Source organism: Pan paniscus, chromosome 5 (genome assembly GCF_029289425.2).
Source record: "Pan paniscus chromosome 5, NHGRI_mPanPan1-v2.0_pri, whole genome shotgun sequence".
NCBI lineage: Eukaryota > Metazoa > Chordata > Mammalia > Primates > Hominidae > Pan > Pan paniscus.
Genome location: NC_073254.2, coordinates 56,176,380 through 56,194,785, shown reverse-complemented (window position 1 = coordinate 56,194,785; position 18,406 = coordinate 56,176,380). Strand labels below are relative to the sequence as shown.

Sequence of the window (18,406 nt, the reverse complement as noted above, 5' to 3'; positions counted from 1 at the left end):
AGTGTTTGTGGGGATGAATGTGATTGAACAGAGGCCCCTTGCGCAGTGCAATGTGGGAGGGACTCGGAGCGTTTGCCAAGTGGGTGATAACTGAGTGTGTGGGGGTCACTGGACCAGCAGCCCTTGAGGGCCGTGCATCTCTTTCTGGAAAGTCTGACGGGTGGGATGGTGTGGAGGTTCTGAAGAAGAAAAGTGATTTCTCTGAAACTTCCTTGTAGCTGAGGAGACTGGTAGGTGGCAAGGAAACAACTAGAGAACAAAGCATGGCAGACACAGGCAGGAGGCTGGAGTAGATGGAGTGCCCAGGAGGCGGGTGCAGGGGCACAAGGGGTGGGGGTTCAGTCCCACCACTCCCCAACCCAGGAGAAAGGTGGCTGCCTGCTAAGGGGATCCTTAGACTGCAAGTGGCACCTGAGGGATGCGGCTATACGTGTGTGCACATGGACATGTGTGCATGTGTGCGTGCATGTGTGTGAGAGAGAAGAGAGAAAGAGAGAAGCAGACACGGAGAGACAGAGGGTCCACATGGGTGGCTGGGCCGGTCCGTGCATATCACAGGGGTGGAATCCTTTTCTAGTTTCTCCTTTCATGTTCCTATTAGCTACATGTCCCTCGTCCCTGTCCTGCCATGCCCAGTGGCAGTCTTCTTTGCCAGGGCCCAGCTGGTCCCAGTGGGACAGGACAGGGCGACTCCCTGGTCTGCAATGGCCTTTGAAGCTGCTCCCCCTGTTGTCCTGGGCCAACAGTCTGACCAGCCAGGAGGCCCCAGTTCCCACCCTTTCCTGTGGGATGTGAGCTGAAACTTGGGGCTGATGGGCCTGAGCTGTGGGAACAGGAGGCCATTAAGTGGGCCAGGAGCTTGTGTGACCGCCCTTCCTCTCTCCTCTCCTTCCTTTCCCTCCTCCCCACCTCCTGCTGGTGCTCAGAGATTTAAAAACAAGCCCCTGACTGCCCCCTGCCCCCAGCCCTGCAGTCTCCCGCAGCGCATTCCTGCAGGGGGTCTGGGAGAGGCGGTGCAGAACGCAACCTGGGGTCTTGCTCTGCTGCCACTGAAGCGCATTGTGCAGATCTCCCTTTTGGAGCCTCTGCTTCCTCATGTAATTCATTCTTTGTTTCTTGATCTTTTTTTTTTTTGCGACGGAGTCTCGCTCTGTCGCCCAGGCTGGAGTGCAGTGGCGAGATCTCGGCTTACTGCAAGCTCCGCCTCCCGGGTTCACGCCATTCTCCCACCTCAGCCTCTTGAGTAGCTGGGACTACAGGCGCCTGCCACCACGCCTGGCTAATTTTTTGTATTTTTAGTAGAGACGGGGTTTCACCGTGTTAGCTAGCATGGTCTCCATCTCCTGACCTTGTGATCTGCCCGCCTCAGCCTCCCAAAGTGCTGGGATTACAGGCGTGAGCCACCGCGCCCGGCCTCTTTGTTTCTTGATCTTTATTCATCACAAATAGGGGTTGGTCAGTCCTCAGTAAGTGTCCCCACTTGGCAGAGCGGTTCCATTTCATGAAATATACTGAAGACCACATCCTGCATGACAGCCTTTGTGTGCTGTTGGAGACCATAGCACTCAGCCATGGTGATGCAGGACAGGGTCCCGGAGGGAACCTGCCAGGGTGATGGTGACATTCTCCATCTTGATCTAAACAGTGATTACACAAGGCCACACACCTGTAAAAATTCATTGAGCTGTACACTACAAATCTATGCATTTTGCTAGGATAAGTTACACTTCACTAAAAGGGAAAAAGACCAAAACATGGCATTAAAACTGTTAAAAGCATGTGCGTGTCCCATTGACCTCATTTCTGCTTCTGATATCAAGGACCTTTCAATCAAACAGTGCACACTTACCAGGTGTCTTGGGTTTGCTATGTTTCTGTATTGGAAGTTGCCAGCTAATATAATAAAAGGCTATATTATGAAGTATCTCCAGTGTGCCAGGAACTGTGGTAAACACTCTGACTACTTATCCCTTAGAACCCAAAGGAGTGGACATTGTTATTGCTCACCTGCCTCTCTCATCTCCTGCAGTGAATGACATGATATACAAGCTCTGGAAAAGAAAATCTTAAAAGACCCAAGGCTTTTGGAGAGGAAACAGAGGGCTCCTGGTAATAGGAAAAGCTGGCCTGAGGCCTTCCTGCCCCTATCTAGTAAGGAGAAACTGAGGCTGGGGTTACCACTAGGCTGCTCTGCCCCAGTCTGGGCTTTCAGATGGTGTGTGTGTGTGTATGTGTGAATGAATGGATGAATGGATGGGACACTTTCCCCAAAGGAACTTATGCAGGGATGCCCCCAGTGGGCCTGGACGGAGCAACATTGAACAGTGACCAGAATGGTGACACCTCCCCTCTGCCCACAAATTCACACCTGCAGACAACTTTCACACCCAGCCTCCTCACTTAGAGCACAACTGCTATGAGGTAGACGTGGCCCCAGCTGGCAAGCCCTGCTTGACTGATGGGGAGACTGAGGCCATGCCCAGACAATTGAGTCCAGCCCAAGGCTAAGACTTGAACCCAAGCACTTGGCCTTTCCCACAGCATCATATGGGCAGGACTGCTGGCTCCTGGGAGTCATAGGATACCTTTCCACCCCTCACTCTGTTTGGGTCTGGGCCATCTGATGCCCCCTCCCCAGGCCCTACAGTGACTCATGACCACCTCCGTAATTTGGAATGGCTTTGTCCATGAGGATTATGTGATGTCCTTGTTCTGTTTCCTAGTTCATCAGGACTTCCTCTGCTGCCTCCTCTGCCAGAGGGGGCTGAGAAAAATCCCAAGTTTGGTATTTTTTTCTCTCTTCCCTTCCCTAGGCTGAAAGGTTCCTAGGAGGCCACAAAGCCCTTCCTTTGCCTCCAGGAATCTCGCACCTGTTCAGGAAGCTTTTGTTTAGCGGTCAGTTTCTTTCCCCAGGACTGACCGGGCAGCTCCCCCACGACTGAGAGTGTAACAGACTGAATCAGAAGAAAACTTCTTCCGACCACAGAGGTGCAGAGCGTCATCAATGGCTTAAACAGGCCTCCCAGCCTCTGGGCTTGCACACTTTGTTGTTTCAGCCGCCAGACATATGTTTTTCTGGGAATACAGGAAATTATCTCTGCTCTTTGAGGAAGGGTAGAATTTTTTTTCTGCCTGTGTTTGGGGATTCCAGACTGTTCCATCATCCCGGACACCCTCTGGCTCCTGGGCTGGATGAACGAGATCAGCTGCTGAAACTCTTTGATCGCAGGGAGGCTTCTTCAGTGAGAATTCCTAAAACAAAACGTGGCCGCCCTCACCCTGAACGCAGGACTGAGGCCAAACTCCCAGCCCCAGGGTTGGGGCGGTGCAGCCAGACTGCCAGGGTCCAGCCTTGCCACTCATTAGCTCTGTGACCTTCAGCAAGTGACCACCTCTCTGAGCCTGTGTTTCCTCATTCCTTGAATGGGGACAATAATGGTACCCACGTCACTCATATCATGAAATAATTATGATAATTACATAAGGTGCTTTGAACAGTACCTAGCACACAGTAAGCATTCTATGAGCATTAGCTGTTAGCATAAAATATTTTTTTTTCAATTAGAAAGATATACATCTTCATTCTAGAGAAAGAATAACATTCCAAAAGGCTTTTAAAACCACACAAAATACTTATGGTTACATCATCCAAAGAAGTCAGTAATAATTTTGTATATTTCCTCCCAAGAGGTTTTTCTATACATATTTTTACATTGTGATGATCAGATTTTATATACAATTTCCCCCTACATCCTACATTTTGTCACCTGACATATCCTCATGTTATTTATTGTAAGTATAGCAGTCCATCAGGAGGGACACACCGTAATTTATTTAACTATCCTATAACTGGACATTGAGGTTAGTTTTGACTTTTTTCTGTATAATGTGAAGTGCATCTTTATGCACAACATCCTTTTCTGCATCTATGATTACTTCCTTGGACTGGTGAATATTTTTCAAGGCTTTGACATATATTGCCAAATTGCTTTTCCAAAGAGGTTGTACCAAGGTATGCTCTGGCAGTTGTGTTGAAGGTGCCTGTACCAAAGGCATTTTAAAGTCATAGACACACTTGGGGAAGTGGGGGGGGGGGGGTTTGGAGAAGGGGTGGTGTTGGTGAAGGTAGTTTCCCTAACTCTTCTTTTAAACTATTTAACGTCTGCCCTCATTCTTTTATTTTTTATTTTTTATTTTTTTGAGATGGAGTTTCACTCTTGTTGCCCAGGCTGGAGTGCAATGGTGTGATCTCAGCTCACTGCAACCTCTGCCTCCCGGGTTCAAGCAATTCTCCTGCCTCAGCCTCCCAAGCAGCTGGGCCTACAGGCATGTGCCACCACACCTGGCTAATTTTTGTATTTTTAGTAGAGACAGGGTTTCACCGTGTTGCCCAGGCTGGTCTTGAACTCCTGACCTCAAGTGATCTGGCTGCCTCGGCCTGCCAAAGTGCTGGGATTACAGGCGTGAGCCACTGTGCCAGGCTGGTCTGCCCTCATTCTTATGTGATTTTAAAATGAGAATACAACACACATACAGAAAATTATAAATTGTAAGGGAGCAGCTGTACAAATTATTGTAAATATGACACTCTCATGGCACCAACACCCATATCAAATTACAGAACTTTCCTAATCCTCTTACCCACCAAGCCATCTTGTGTCCCCTCCCAGGCACTCCCCCAAGGGTAATTAGGATCCTGAGTTCTAACATAGTAGATTAATGTTGTGTTTTTTTGAACTCATATACGCAGAGCATGCTGTATACACTTTTGTGCCTGGCTTCTTTCGTTAACATTATGTCTGCGAGAGTCATCTATGTCATGTGTAACAACAGTGCATTTGCTGTCATTGCTTTGTAGCATTTGATTGTATGGATGTACCACCACTTCAATTTATTTTATTTATTTATTTATTTTGAGATGGAGTCTCACTCTGTCACCCAGGCTAGAGTGCAGTGGCATGATCTCAGCTCACTGCAACCTCTGCCTCCCAGGTTCAAGCGATTCTTCTGTCTCAGCCTCCCGAGTAGCTGGGACTACAGGTGCACACCACCACACCTGGCTAATTTTTGTATTTTTTAATAGAGATGGGGTTTCACCACGTTGGCCAGGCTGGCTTCGAACTCCTGACCTCAAGTGATCTGCCCGCCTCAGCCTCCCAAAGTGCTGGGATTACAGGTGTGAACCACCATGCCTGGCCCACCACTTCTTTATCTATCTTTCTTTAATGGACATTTGGGTGGTTTCCAGTTTTGGTTCCTATACACGCAAACATTCTAGTATATGTGCTTTGGTGAACACGTGGATGCTTTTCTGTTGGGCATGCATAGGAGGGGGTCCATGGGTCATGGAGTGTGTTTTCAGCTTCCTGCTCCAAGTTTTAAAGGATCATTTAGAGGGCAGAAAAATCCCCAAGGCAGTTCAGGCCTCACAAGCCGCTGAATGGACTGGCGTCAGCTGACAATAGTTTGAGGGCACTGCATGAAGATGGTACTCCCCTCAGAAGCCCTTGTCTGGGGCTGTGGTAGAAACTGAGTGGGGCCCTGGCCCTCCAGCTCCAAATGCTTGGTGGCTGCTGGCCCTGGCTCTGTGCCTCTGCTGGCCACTCAGTGTCCTCACCCAGGGACCGCGGCTGGCCTAATGACCATTGCACCGAGCAGGGCAGGGCTTGGGCCAGCCCAGGTGGAGCTGGGGGGATTCCTTCCCCTTGGCGACCCACCTTTGGACATGACTGGAAGCCCTGGAAGCAGGTTGGGCCCCCCCATAAACCCCCAGAAGCTGCTGTGCTTCCTTTCTCCTGTTAACAGAATCACACAAGTCGCACATATTCCCACTGTAAGAGCTGAGTGCTTCTCCAGTGGAACGAAGAACTATAAAAATCCCTCTTTATCCCTCCCCCTCCATTGCCCCTTCCCACTCCCCTCCCCAGCGGTAACAACTCTGAACAGTTTGGGGTGCTGGGAGAGCCCAGAATAGTAGTTAAAGAGTGGGGGCTGTGAGCCAGCCTGCCTGGATCAAATCTCCATTCTGCTACTCAATCAGCTGTGTAACCTTGAGTGAGTTCCTGCACCTCTCTGTGCCTCTGTTTCCTCCAGGAAAAATGGGGATAATACTAGTACTCAGCTCATTGGGTTGTTGGGAAGAAAAAACAGAATTAACATTAGGAAAAGCACATTGACCAGCCCTGACCCATGGCAATCATTCACGAAGCATTTAGCGGTTGGTACTCTGATCTTCCTGTTGTCTACACGTATACCATTTCATGCTTCATGGGCTCAAGCTGTGCATTTTATTCTGCAGGTTACCTTTTCCACTCAATGCTGTATCTTTGATATCTTCTTTCCTACATCTGAGACTTTCCTATTCTGGGCTCCTCTTTCTCATTGCCTCTGTCATGGAGACCAGTGATTTCTCCCTGTCTTTCTCCTCCCTGTGTCCACATCTTCCCTCAGGTACGGCTCTGAGAAGACTGGTTCATACTAAGGTGTAAATGACTGACAGGCAAGGCCCACACACAGGCTGGATGAAACCAGCTCTGGCCTGACCAGAGGAGACCGGGATCCCTGGTTATGAAGCGACTGCCACACACTTACCTTGAATCCTCCCAATGGCCCCAAAAGGCAGGTGCTGTGATTAGCAGGTGCTGCGTTTTACAGAGGAAGACAGCAAAGCACAGAGAGGTGAAATAGCTTTCTGAAGTCGCCTAGCCAGTAGGGGCAGTGAGCCTGTGGGATTACAGAACTCATTTTGGACATGACTAAGCTGGAACCCAGTCTGGGCTTTGAGGCAGAGTCAGCTGAGAGGCTATGGGTGGACAGCAGCAGGAGGCAGCTGGAGGGTCCTGGGGGTGTTGATGGGGGCAGCCACGTGATTGGGGAGAGGCAGGGATTCTCTGGGGGCATCAAACCCTTCCTCTCAGGAGGAGGGTGTTACCTGGGAGGGGCAGGGGAGAAGGCTCTCCAGGGAAATACCCCATCCCTGGTGTCTACATGCAGTAGGCACTCCAGGCCCCCAGTGTTACTGAACCTGCGCACAGTGGACCCTTTCCAGGCATGGTGGGTCTGAAGGGCCAGATGGTGTGAGGGGCCAGGGACATTTTGGTTCTCCCACGTCCATCCTCTTAGTTCTTCCTGGCTAGACTGGGTGTCAGGGGAGGCTGTGAGTGGACCCTCAGGATTTTAGAGTGAGTAGGCATGCTTGGAGGCTAAGGATGGGGAGATTAGCATGTCCTGGACCACCCCCATCGCTCTCTGATCCCCTCAGGTCCCTCCCTTACCCCATACCCATCCCACCTACACCACACTCAGCAACCCAGGCTGGCAACCAGGGCCAGGGGAGAGGGCTGGAGCTTCACTGGAGGACAAGCTTTGTGGGTGTGACAGCTCCAGCGGTGGGGTTGGGGAGCCTCACTACCCTGCCAGCCTCTGTCAGGGGACAGTAGCTAAGGCTACTGACACCCACTGATGCACAGACACCTCGCTGTGTCCACTTCTCCACCGTCCTCTCCCAGGAGGCTCACCCAGATTCTGGCAGGGGGCGGTGGGGCAGGGATTCCCAAGTCCATTGTGCGGATGAGGGAACTGAGGCTGGACCAGCCAGTGAGAGGCAGGGTCCAGCCCAGGCTCTCCTCATAGCAAAGCCAGCTCCAGACCACGCGAGGCCAGGCCAGATGCTCAGCTCTTTGTCAGAGAAACAAGGGGATCGTTCTCCCCTAGCCCTCCCTGTGCCGGCTGGCACTGCCAGGCCCGGTGCCCACACCCCCACCAGGGCCAACTGAAGTCAGATTGTCCCCAAGGGTGGGGGGGTGAGCCAGTGCCGTGTGGGTGGGTGTGTAGGGGGTACAGCTGCGAGGGGGTGGGTTGGGCTGGGGTCAGAGCCTATGAGGTCTGTAGGGCTAGTGTGTGTGTGGTGGGCAGTGGGGGTACAAAGACAGGGATAACCCTCTGTAACAGCATAGGAAGGGGGTGGGCAAAGGCATGGGTGGAGGCTGCAGCTGTGTTCCTGCTGCAGGATGGGAAGGGAGTGGTGGGCATCTGCTCCTTTCTTTCTGGGGACTGCCCCGTTGGGAGCTGGGTGGAGAGACCCAAGGAGCTGAGACAGCCCCTTTACTGATTCATGGTGTAGAGGGGCAGAGAAGGAAGGAGGGTGGGGTGAGGGCCACTGCCTGCCTTCCTACCTTGTTGGGAAGGCACAGTGGTGGTGGGAGGAGCCCTGGCTGGCAGTCAGGTGGCATGGGCTCCATTCCTGGGCCTGGCAGCCAGGCAGCCTGCAATAAGCTTCCTCCCCGCTCTGTGTGGAGACCCTCTCCTCCCCAGCATGGGCTCAGAGGCCATGCTGCCTGGGGCTGGGTTCCAGCTCTGTCCCTTTCGCTGCTGAAAGACACTTAATCTCCTGTGCTTCTGTTTCTCCTTATCTATAAAAGGAGAGTAATATGCAGAACTACTTCATAGGGCTCTTCCAGGTGAAGGAGTCTGGAACATTGCCTGACATACAGTAAATGCTCAAATAAATTCAAGTTATTCTTATTTCTATTATCTGGTGATTTTCACTGAATATTTGCCAGTTCTTTTTGCTAATGCGGACTAAGTCCAGTGTCTGGCATTAGCCAGAACATGTCAGCCTTTGCTGCTTCCCTTTGCCACCCCCTGAGGTCTGGGCCTCATTGTTAGGAGCTTGAGACACAGCTCTGGCTTCTGGTCCACACTGATCAGTTTGCCTGCCAGTCATGTGCCCATCCATGTCTCATGCACTCAGCCTCCCAGGTGCTACATACTGTGCAAGACCTATTAATTTCATATAGTGCTCCAATCTTCTGAAGCAGAGACTGTTTACTAATGAGAAATTGACTCTCAGAGAGGTTAAGTGACTTGCCCAAGGTCACACAGCAAAGAAGTGGCAGAACTAGGATTCAAGCCCATATTTTCTCAGTTCAAAAGTCCTTGCTCAACCACAAAGTCATACTGCCTCTTGCAATATCCCCAAGATGGGACCCTCCAGCCCCTACCAGGACCTTCATGGAGTCTGGACACACTCAGGAGCCCTGCACCTCTCAGAGTCTCAGCCTGTCTCAGCTGGGGAGGACCTTAGAAATTACTGGGTCCAACCCTTTCATTTTGTGCATGGAGAGATGGAGGCTCAGAGGGGGAGGGGACTTACCCAGGGTCACTTACCTAGGGTCAGTCAATGAGCTAGGGACAGAGTGGGCCCAGCTGTAGGACTCATTCTTCCCTGTCTTTCCTTCCAGACTGGGCTGGGGGGCTTAAGTCACACCTGTCCCACTGAGACCTGTAGAAGATTAGGGCTGATGTGCTGGTGGGAAGTCCTCTCTGGGCCCTGGCAGTGCCAGGTGCCTGGAAGTGGCCCTCCCCATACAGGCCCTCCTAAGCCTGTGGACTTGCCCTTCTCTTTATTACACTGCTCCATGAGCTCAGGAACTGCAGTTGTATCCCCATTGCCTGGCTCACAGATAAGATACATTTCTTCACACATGCATTCAGCATATGCCATGTCCCAGGTCCTGAGCCAGAGTCCCATGGTATAGCAGTGAAAAAGACAGAAAATGCCTGCCCTCAGGGAAGTTTGCATTCCCAGTAAGAAAGAGACAGACAATGAATGAAATAGCTAGGCAAAAATGCATCGTATTTAAGATGGTGATAAGTGATATGGAGGAAAATAAAAATAAAAGGGAAGGGGCATAGGGAGTGGTGGTGGAGGGCTTTGTAATTTTAATAGGGTGGTCCTAGAAGGTCTCTGTAAGGTAACATTTGAGCCTTGGAGGAGGTGAAGGAGTGAGCCATGATGTCATCTGAGGGGAGAGCATTCCAGGCAGAGGGAACAGCAAGTGCAAAGGTCCTGAGGTGGGGGCATGCCTGGGATGTTTCAGGGATTTCAAAGTGCCTGGAGGATGTAGCCGGAGCAGATAAAACAAGAGGGAGAGCTGGCAGATGGGGTCAAAGGGGAACACGAGGTGGGCCAGATCCTAGGGGGCCTTTCCAGTCATGGTAAGGACTTTAGCTTTTCCCCTGAGGAAGGTGGGAACCATGGGGAGTTGTGAGCAGAGGGGAAGACAGGATCTGACTTAGGATTTAACAGGAGTTAAATGAGTTGCTCTACTGAGTTGCCAGTAGAACGTCCTAGGGCAAGCCAGATGAGGCAGTCTGAACACTGGGCTGCTCCTGTGGGATTCCAGGTAAGACCCAGGATAGGCTGGGCCCACCTTGTGGCAGCAAAGGAGGATGGATATGAGGTCGGATCTAACAGGATCAGGATGTGGGCGTGACACAGAGAGGAGTGGAAGTTGACTCTTAGAGTTTGGGATTTACCAACTGCAATGAGTGAAGAAGACAGAACCTTCAGTTTTGGTCCAGGAACCAGGAAACTTGGATTCATGTCTCAGCTGTCACCCGCTTGCTCAGTGACCTTGGGCAAATCTCTTCCCCTCTCAGGGCTCGGTGTCTTCTCCTCTAAAATGGATGCGGTCCCAGTCATTCTGGCCTCCCCCTGCCAGCCCCTGTGCTTTGAGGAGGACACGTGCCTCATATACCTGCCGCCCCTTCTCATCCACAGGGAGCCAGCGCCGGCAGCCACCATGGCGTCACGCATAGGGTTGCGCATGCAGCTCATGCGGGAGCAGGCGCAGCAGGAGGAGCAGCGGGAGCGCATGCAGCAACAGGCTGTCATGCATTACATGCAGCAACAGCAGCAGCAGCAACAGCAGCAGCTCGGAGGGCCGCCCACCCCGGCCATCAATACCCCCGTCCACTTCCAGTCGCCACCACCTGTGCCTGGGGAGGTGTTGAAGGTAGGGCCTGTTCTGGCCTGCCCCCCACCCTGTCCCCACTAGTCCCAACCTCCCCTAGAGCCCTTGCCTTTTCCCCCTCCCAGGTGCAGTCCTACCTGGAGAATCCCACATCCTACCATCTGCAGCAGTCGCAGCATCAGAAGGTGCGGGAGTACCTGTCCGAGACCTATGGGAACAAGTTTGCTGCCCACATCAGCCCGGCCCAGGGCTCTCCGAAACCCCCACCAGCTGCCTCCCCAGGGGTGCGAGCTGGACACGTGCTGTCCTCCTCCGCTGGCAACAGTGCTCCCAATAGCCCCATGGCCATGCTGCACATTGGCTCCAACCCTGAGAGGGAGGTGAGTGAGGAGCTGGCCAGTGGCCATGCTGCTTGCAGAGCTCGTGCCCACTGCTGTGCTTCTGAGACTCCCAGTCTAATGGCAGAGGCAGGGGTGCCACCTTCAGGGAGACTCAGTCTGAGGTGGGGACAGAGCCCTTCTCAGGGAGCCCCAATCTCAGGGGGGAAGACACAGCCCTGCCCTCGGAGCCTCACAGAGGAAACGCCATCCTTACTTTCAAAAGCTCTGCTAGGAAGTCAGGTGCCATGGCTCACGCCTGTAATCCCAGCACTTTGGGAGGCTGAGGCAGGCAGATCACTTGAGGTCAGGAGTTTGAGAACAGCCTGGCCAACATAGTGAAACCCTATCTCTACTAAAATACAAAAATTAGCTGGGCGTGGTGGTGCACGCCTGTAATCCCAGCTACTTGGGAGGCTGAGGCGGGAGAATCACTTGAATCGGGAAGGCGGAAGTTGCAGTGAGCTGAGATCGAGCCACTGCACTTCAGCCTGGGCGACAGAGTGAGACTCCTTCTTGGGAAAAAAAAAAGAAAAAAAAAGAAAAAAAGAAAGCTCTGCTAGGGAGAAACAGAAGACTTATCCAGGAAAGCCTAGCACACTCCCCAAGCCAGAGACAGAAGTGAGATCAAGGAAGCTCCCTGGGCAGGTAGCCTCCTTGGCAAGAACCGTAGCTTCATGTTGGGCCAGTGGGACCTGGACAGCTCATCTCTTCTCTGGGCCTATTTCTTCTTTCCCCAGATAAGTAGGTTGGGTGAGGTGGGCTCCAAGGTCCTTCCAGGTCAGTGGTTGTCCCAATGCCTCTTTCCCCTGCCCACCTCGTGGTGGGCCCTCCCCAGATGGACTTTTCTCTTTTCCAGTTGGATGATGTCATTGACAACATTATGCGTCTGGACGATGTCCTTGGCTACATCAATCCTGAAATGCAGATGCCCAACACGGTACTCCTGGCTAGGGTGGGGTGGGTGTGCAAGGAAGGGTTCTAGGGAGGGGGGCACCCACCGTGGCTCTGAGCCTGGAGAGAGTGGAGACAGGGTTCTCACTGGGCAGAGCTGGCATGTTTCTGTAGAGATGAGTCATTTTCACTAAATAATGTGACAAGGGCCGGGGCCAAGAGGAATTATGAAGCAAGAAGGATGTGCCTCAGCCTCTGTGCACCATGGGGCTTCAGAGGGGACAAGGGGCTGGGGACACAGAGCGGGCCTGTGGGGGGAGCTTTCCAGGTTGGCGAAGGGGCAGAGGGAGGCAGGGAGAGCACTGCATGGGTGGAGGGGCAGTGTGTCTATAGGAAGGTGTGGAACTAATGAGCTCCTTTGGGGACCTGGGCCTCCCCTCCTTTACCAAACCCAGGGCCCAACAGGCAAAAGCCTGTCTGTGTCTCTTACTCCATGGGGCAAGTGATCTGGGGCTGGCCTTGTCCCCAACCACAGGAACACTCCCTCTGGCAGCTTCCTGCGTCTCCTGGCAGAGGTGGGGTAGCAGGTGGGGAGGTGCTGGGCTTGGAGTCAAGAAGCCTGGCTTCTGGCTTTTGCTGTGACCTTAGGAAATCCCTCAAGCATACTAAACCCCAGTTTTCTCAGCTGCAAAATGGGGGTGATGCTCTCTACCCACAGGATTGTGGGAAGATTAGATGAGGGAAGAAATTGAGGGCAAGCTCTCTACAAAGGTGGCAGGTGTGTACGCTGAGCAGGTGGGATTGCCAGCGCCCCTCCCACCCACTTTTCTTTGGAGCTCCTGAACCTGAGCTACTTACTCCTGCCTTTGGGCATGAGCCTTTCACCCTGATCCTGGCCCCAGCCCATGCCACCAAGGGAAAGTCCCCAGTTCCTGTGGTGGGGAGTCAATCCTCTGTCCCCACTGCCCTGGTGACATCGCTGAGTGGCTTAGTAGGAGCTGGCCGGGACTGGTTGGGTCCAAACCTACAGCTAGCAGGGGCAGCGAGGGCTGAGGAGGGAGGGAGGATGCAAGTGATTGGTCCCTTTAGTAGTTCCTGTGTACACTGTGGGGTGTCTGGTCCTGTGATTTGTTCTGCATGTTTCTGTGGCAGATCTTTCCAGAGCTCAGATCTCTCCCTGTCAGACTCCTGCTTAAACTTCCCTTGGCTGCCCATTCCAAAATTCCAGTATCTTGCAAGTCAAACACTGTACTGGGGATCCAGATACATCTGCCCTGCCTGCAGCACCTCCACCCCCACCACTTCTGCCCTTGAGCTGCTGGAATTGTGCTCTGCCAAGCTGCCCTGTCTGCTTGTGCCCTGGTGGCTGCCCGGAGTGCCTTGCCTCACATCTCTGCTCAAGACTCAGAGTTCCACACCCTCCAGGAAACCGTCCAGAAACTCTAGAATTGATTAGATGACCTGCTCCAGGGCTTCCATAATGCCTGGGGCCTAATCCTATCACATATTATTGGTTGGATCACTCTCTCAGGCACTCTAGGCCAGGGGCTCCTTGAGGGCAGGGACTACATCTTATAATAGATCTGGACTCTGCAGACCTTCAGGTTGAATTGCTGGGTGAAAGGGTCCAAGGTGAATTTTGACACTCCAGGTGTCCTCAGGAAGGACTGCTCCTGGGATGATAGGCCCTAGAGGGGGCTCCCCATGGAGAGGGGGATACTCATGGGTCTCCCTCACCTCCCACCCCACAGCTACCCCTGTCCAGCAGCCACCTGAATGTGTACAGCAGCGACCCCCAGGTCACAGCCTCCCTGGTGGGTGTCACCAGCAGCTCCTGCCCTGCGGACCTGACCCAGAAGCGAGAGCTCACAGGTACTGCCTCCCTCTACCCCTGTGCCTTTGAATACCCGACTCCTCCCTCCTTTTCTCCCTCCCTCCCAGCTCCTCTCTCCTTCTCTTTTGGCCTCCAGATGCTGAGAGCAGAGCCCTGGCCAAGGAGCGGCAGAAGAAAGACAATCACAACTTAAGTGAGTCCTGCCCCGCCCCTCTCCCTGCCTCCCTCTTCCTTGTTCTCACCTGGGCTGGCTAAAAAGCCACTCCCTGACCTGCACTGGTGGAAGGCTTCCCTGCTCAAGGCCAATTCACTTGCAGATGGTTTAAGCCCTCCCATTGCTGTCGCTCAGTGGTGCCTGGGACTATTAGTGCTGTCTTTCCACTAGGCCTCTTTAGGAGTGGGTAGGAAGGATTCCTGTAAGGGATATTCATGAAACCCCCAGTTTATCAGGTTGTTTTCTGGGTTAAGGCATGGAACCTGGGGCATCAGAGTTCTGTGTAGCAGGGAAGAGTCCTACCCCAGGCAGCTTTGCTGTGCTGCCAGCATCACCATGGCTGATTCTACCTTTCAGTGCTCTTAATTGTGTCTGGCCTTTGCCCTGGACCCCCTAATCCCTGTAGAAATCCCAATCTGTTGGTCACCTCTTACTTCCTGGAAGAACTAAATCTAAGCTGCAGGTTGCCCTGAAGCACCCCTCCCTGGGCTGGGTACTTCTCCCCATGGGGTGGGGGGTCCCCATCCCTCTAATTGTTCCTTCTGGAATCTGTTACCTTTAGTTGAAAGGAGACGAAGGTTCAACATCAATGACCGCATCAAGGAGTTGGGAATGCTGATCCCCAAGGCCAATGACCTGTGAGCAGGTTTCTGAGGGGGAGGGTGATGGGTCTGGGTGGGCAGCAGCTGACAAGTATTATCTGCCCTCAGCCCCATGCTAGTTACTAGGATGGGAGGAGAATTCCTTCTAGAAGGTCATCTATTTGAGAAAAGATCTCTCCCTCTCCCAAATCAGGAAAGAATCAGGAAAGCTCAAGACAGATGAGTTTCTGTCCTGGAAGTAAGGCTGAGGTCAAGGGAGGCTTCTTGGAGGAGCAGTCATGCTGAGAAAGTTTTCTTAAGGCCATTGGGCTGGCAGACAAGAGGCCGGGCTCACGCCTGTAATCCCAGCACTTTGGGAAGCTGAGGCAGGCAGATCACTTGAGGTCATGAGTTCAAGACCAGCCTGGCCAACATGGCGAAACCCCATCTCTACTAAAAATACAAAAATTAGCTGGGCACAGTGGTGTGTGCCTACAGTGCCAGCTACTCGGGAGGCTGAGACAGGAGAATTGATTGAACTCAAGAGGTGGAGGTAGCAGTGAGCCGAGATCTTGCTACTGCACTGCATTCCAGCCTGGGCAACAGAATGAGACTCCATCTCAAAAAAAAAAAAAAAAGACAGGTGTTTGAAGGGCAGGAGGATTGAGAATCCATGGTAGGCTGGGCTGGAGTCTTGGTAGTCTTGGGAAGGAGGCTGCTCTGAATTGCCTGGTTTCATGAGATTAATGAGGTGGGCAGTGGCAACAGAAGTCACCAGGGAGGGCCCATTCTGTGCAAACTGAGATCAGCCACCTCCACCTCCAGGTCTGGGGTTGCTGGGTAAGACTGGGACAGGCCACATAAGCTCTGCAACCAGAGCAGTAGCAAGGATTTGGCCACTCTTCTGAGCATGCACCTCTAATTTGCCTGGCCTGCTGCTGCAGGGACGTGCGCTGGAACAAGGGCACCATCCTCAAGGCCTCTGTGGATTACATCCGGAGGATGCAGAAGGACCTGCAAAAGTCCAGGGAGCTGGAGAACCACTCTCGCCGCCTGGAGATGACCAACAAGCAGCTCTGGCTCCGTATCCAGGTCTGGTCCTGAACTTGGGCTTCTTTGGTAACTCTGACCCTTAACCTGGCTCCTGGCCCCACAGGGCAGTACTTGTACTTCTGAAGTTGGAGACACAGGAATGATGCCCATTAGGAAGGAGGATGTGTCAGTTAGGATGTTTTGCTTTGGTAACAAACAATCCTCAGCATCCTTAAGCAACACATATCAGCTGGAGGTTCTGTTCTGTGAGACCCTCATTCTGGCACCCACGCTGCTGGGACCCAGCTCTCTGATGGCACATCTAGAGCTGGCTCTTAAAGCCATTGTCACTCTTAAGGTGCCACATGTCACTTCTGTTCAATGGGCTTGGCCAATGCAAGCACACTCTACAAGTACTCTAACCTCAAGAGGCAGGAAAATGCAAACCTATCATGTGCCTGGAAGGTAGAGAGCTGGAATCATTTGGTGGGTGGCACTAGGAATCTCCACAGGGCCAACCTAAGGAACCAGGAGCTTGGCAGAGTCAGCCCTACCAGCTGGAACTGAGAGTTCTAGTCCTGGCTCTGAGTTGAGGGCCTCTTGTCCTCTTTAGACCTGCGGCTGGCCCTTTACACAAAGGGCGATTGGACTGCACCTTGTTTCTCTTTCTTATGGTAGATGATACAATTTACATTAAAATCTAGCACACACAGGCACAAAGTGAAAAATCAGTTTCATGAAGTAACGCTCCTCTCATCCTTAACAGATGCAATGCATTCTAATAATTTCTATTCTAGTCTAGTCTAGACAAGTCAATTTCAATTAAAAAAATAGAAAGCTGGTCAAGACTCACTACAGTGGCTTCACAACCCACTAATGAGTTACGACTTGTAGTCTGAAAAAACACTGGTCTAGACTCTAGAGCTACCCTATGCTTTCTTCCAGCGGAAACACTTTGGGTCTTGGGTGCTGTAGGGCAGGGGCAAGTGCTGTGATAGAGGCCCAGGGGAGGGGTCCTGGTGGCTGGTGCCCATAGGTGTGTTCCCCAGCCTTCTGTCTGCTCCCCTGCAGGAGCTGGAGATGCAGGCTCGAGTGCACGGCCTCCCTACCACCTCCCCGTCCGGCATGAACATGGCTGAGCTGGCCCAGCAGGTGGTGAAGCAGGAGCTGCCTAGCGAAGAGGGCCCAGGGGAGGCCCTGATGCTGGGGGCTGAGGTCCCTGACCCTGAGCCACTGCCAGCTCTGCCCCCGCAAGCCCCGCTGCCCCTGCCCACCCAGCCACCGTCCCCATTCCATCACCTGGACTTCAGCCACAGCCTGAGCTTTGGGGGCAGGGAGGACGAGGGTCCCCCGGGCTACCCCGAACCCCTGGCGCCGGGGCATGGCTCCCCATTCCCCAGCCTGTCCAAGAAGGATCTGGACCTCATGCTCCTGGACAACTCACTGCTACCGCTGGCCTCTGATCCACTTCTGTCCACCATGTCCCCCGAGGCCTCCAAGGCCAGCAGCCGCCGGAGCAGCTTCAGCATGGAGGAGGGCGATGTGCTGTGACCCTGGCTGCCCCTGTGCCAGGGAACAGGGGCCGGCCTGGGGGCTGGGAGGGCCGGGGGCACCTCCCTCCCACCCTTCAGGCTGCACTGTGTGTGAAGTAGCCACCTGCCCTGCCTCCCTCCTCCCCGTTGGCCCCTGTTTGGACTTAGTGCCTGTCTGGCAGCCTGTGGGGTCAGGAGAAGCACCCCCAGGGCAGCCCTCTTGACTGGCACAGTGGGAAGAGGCCTTCAGCCCCTCTCCTGGAGATGGAATCGCGGGGCAGGGAGGGGCAGGGTGTTCTAGCGGTGAGAAGAGGGCCTGGTGGAGATGCCCTGTCTTCTGAGCCCGAGCCCCTCATTACCAGTGAAGGACATGCTTGAGGGGTTCGGGAAGCTCCTCATCTGAGGCAACTGGTCCTGGGGGTGCTCAGGCCTGCCTTTTTGGGACTCAGATGGCAGGAGGTCCACCCCGCAGCCTGGTCCTCGGCTCTCCCACAGGTGGGCACCCCCCACTTTGGTGCTAACAGCTCTCCACCAGGTGGTGTGAGCGCGGGGCTGCCAGAAGCGGGAGGGGTCACTGCCGGAAGAGCAGCTGCCCTCCGACCCCTCACTTTGTGCCTTTAGTAAACACTGTGCTTTGTACTTGCTGGTCCTGTCTCTTTGGAGTGGGTCTGGGGCTGACAGCGAACGGGAGGATTCAACCCAGCGGGCCCCCTCCAGAGTGCGGATGCTGCCTGAAGGGAGTCGGGGTGGGGGTACAGGGAAGAGGGAACACGCTTGTCACCTGGTGTCCCCACGCCTCAGCCCTGCCCGGGGAAGACGAGGGGTTTGGGTGCTGATGGGGGCACGGTCCCTCCTCACGGCCACGAGGTGGCGCTGCGGCCACGCCGGTTCCACACCTCCAGCGGCGGCCGGAGCGAGACTAGTTGATGTGGCGAGCGGGTTGCTCACAAACCCAAGTGCGCCGCCCTTAGCTGCTTATTTGGGGCACCCTGGGCCCGGGGTGGGGGGCATGCTTCTTCTGTCCCACCCCTGTTCTGGGGGTGACCTCCCCAGGTGGGCGGCCACCCGGCTTGAGAAGCTGTAGCTGGGCGCTCTGGAGGCGGCGCTCGCGCTCTGTCTGCCAGACGGGCTTCCCGGTAACTGAGGGGCTGCGTCCTGCTAGGGCTTTGGGGAAAGGGACCCCCG

The 18,406-nt window shown here is 53.7% G+C and overlaps 1 protein-coding gene across 6 annotated transcripts in view; it reads left to right on the top strand.

Annotated features, from left to right (window-relative positions):
- Positions 1-17,860, top strand: part of TFEB (transcription factor EB) — a 51,718-nt gene extending 33,858 nt beyond the window's left edge. For all 6 annotated transcript variants that reach the window (XM_034962069.4, XM_034962074.3, XM_034962075.3 and 3 more), the window contains exons 2-9: positions 10,565-10,799; positions 10,883-11,137; positions 11,994-12,074; positions 13,780-13,900; positions 13,999-14,055; positions 14,639-14,714; positions 15,602-15,749; positions 16,761-17,860. In XM_034962069.4, the coding sequence (XP_034817960.1) occupies positions 10,587-10,799; positions 10,883-11,137; positions 11,994-12,074; positions 13,780-13,900; positions 13,999-14,055; positions 14,639-14,714; positions 15,602-15,749; positions 16,761-17,240 (1,431 nt within the window). In that variant the 5' untranslated portion in view covers positions 10,565-10,586 and the 3' untranslated portion in view covers positions 17,241-17,860. The remainder of the gene's footprint in view (positions 1-10,564; positions 10,800-10,882; positions 11,138-11,993; positions 12,075-13,779; positions 13,901-13,998; positions 14,056-14,638; positions 14,715-15,601; positions 15,750-16,760) is intronic.
- The last annotated feature ends 546 nt before the right edge of the window (positions 17,861-18,406 follow it).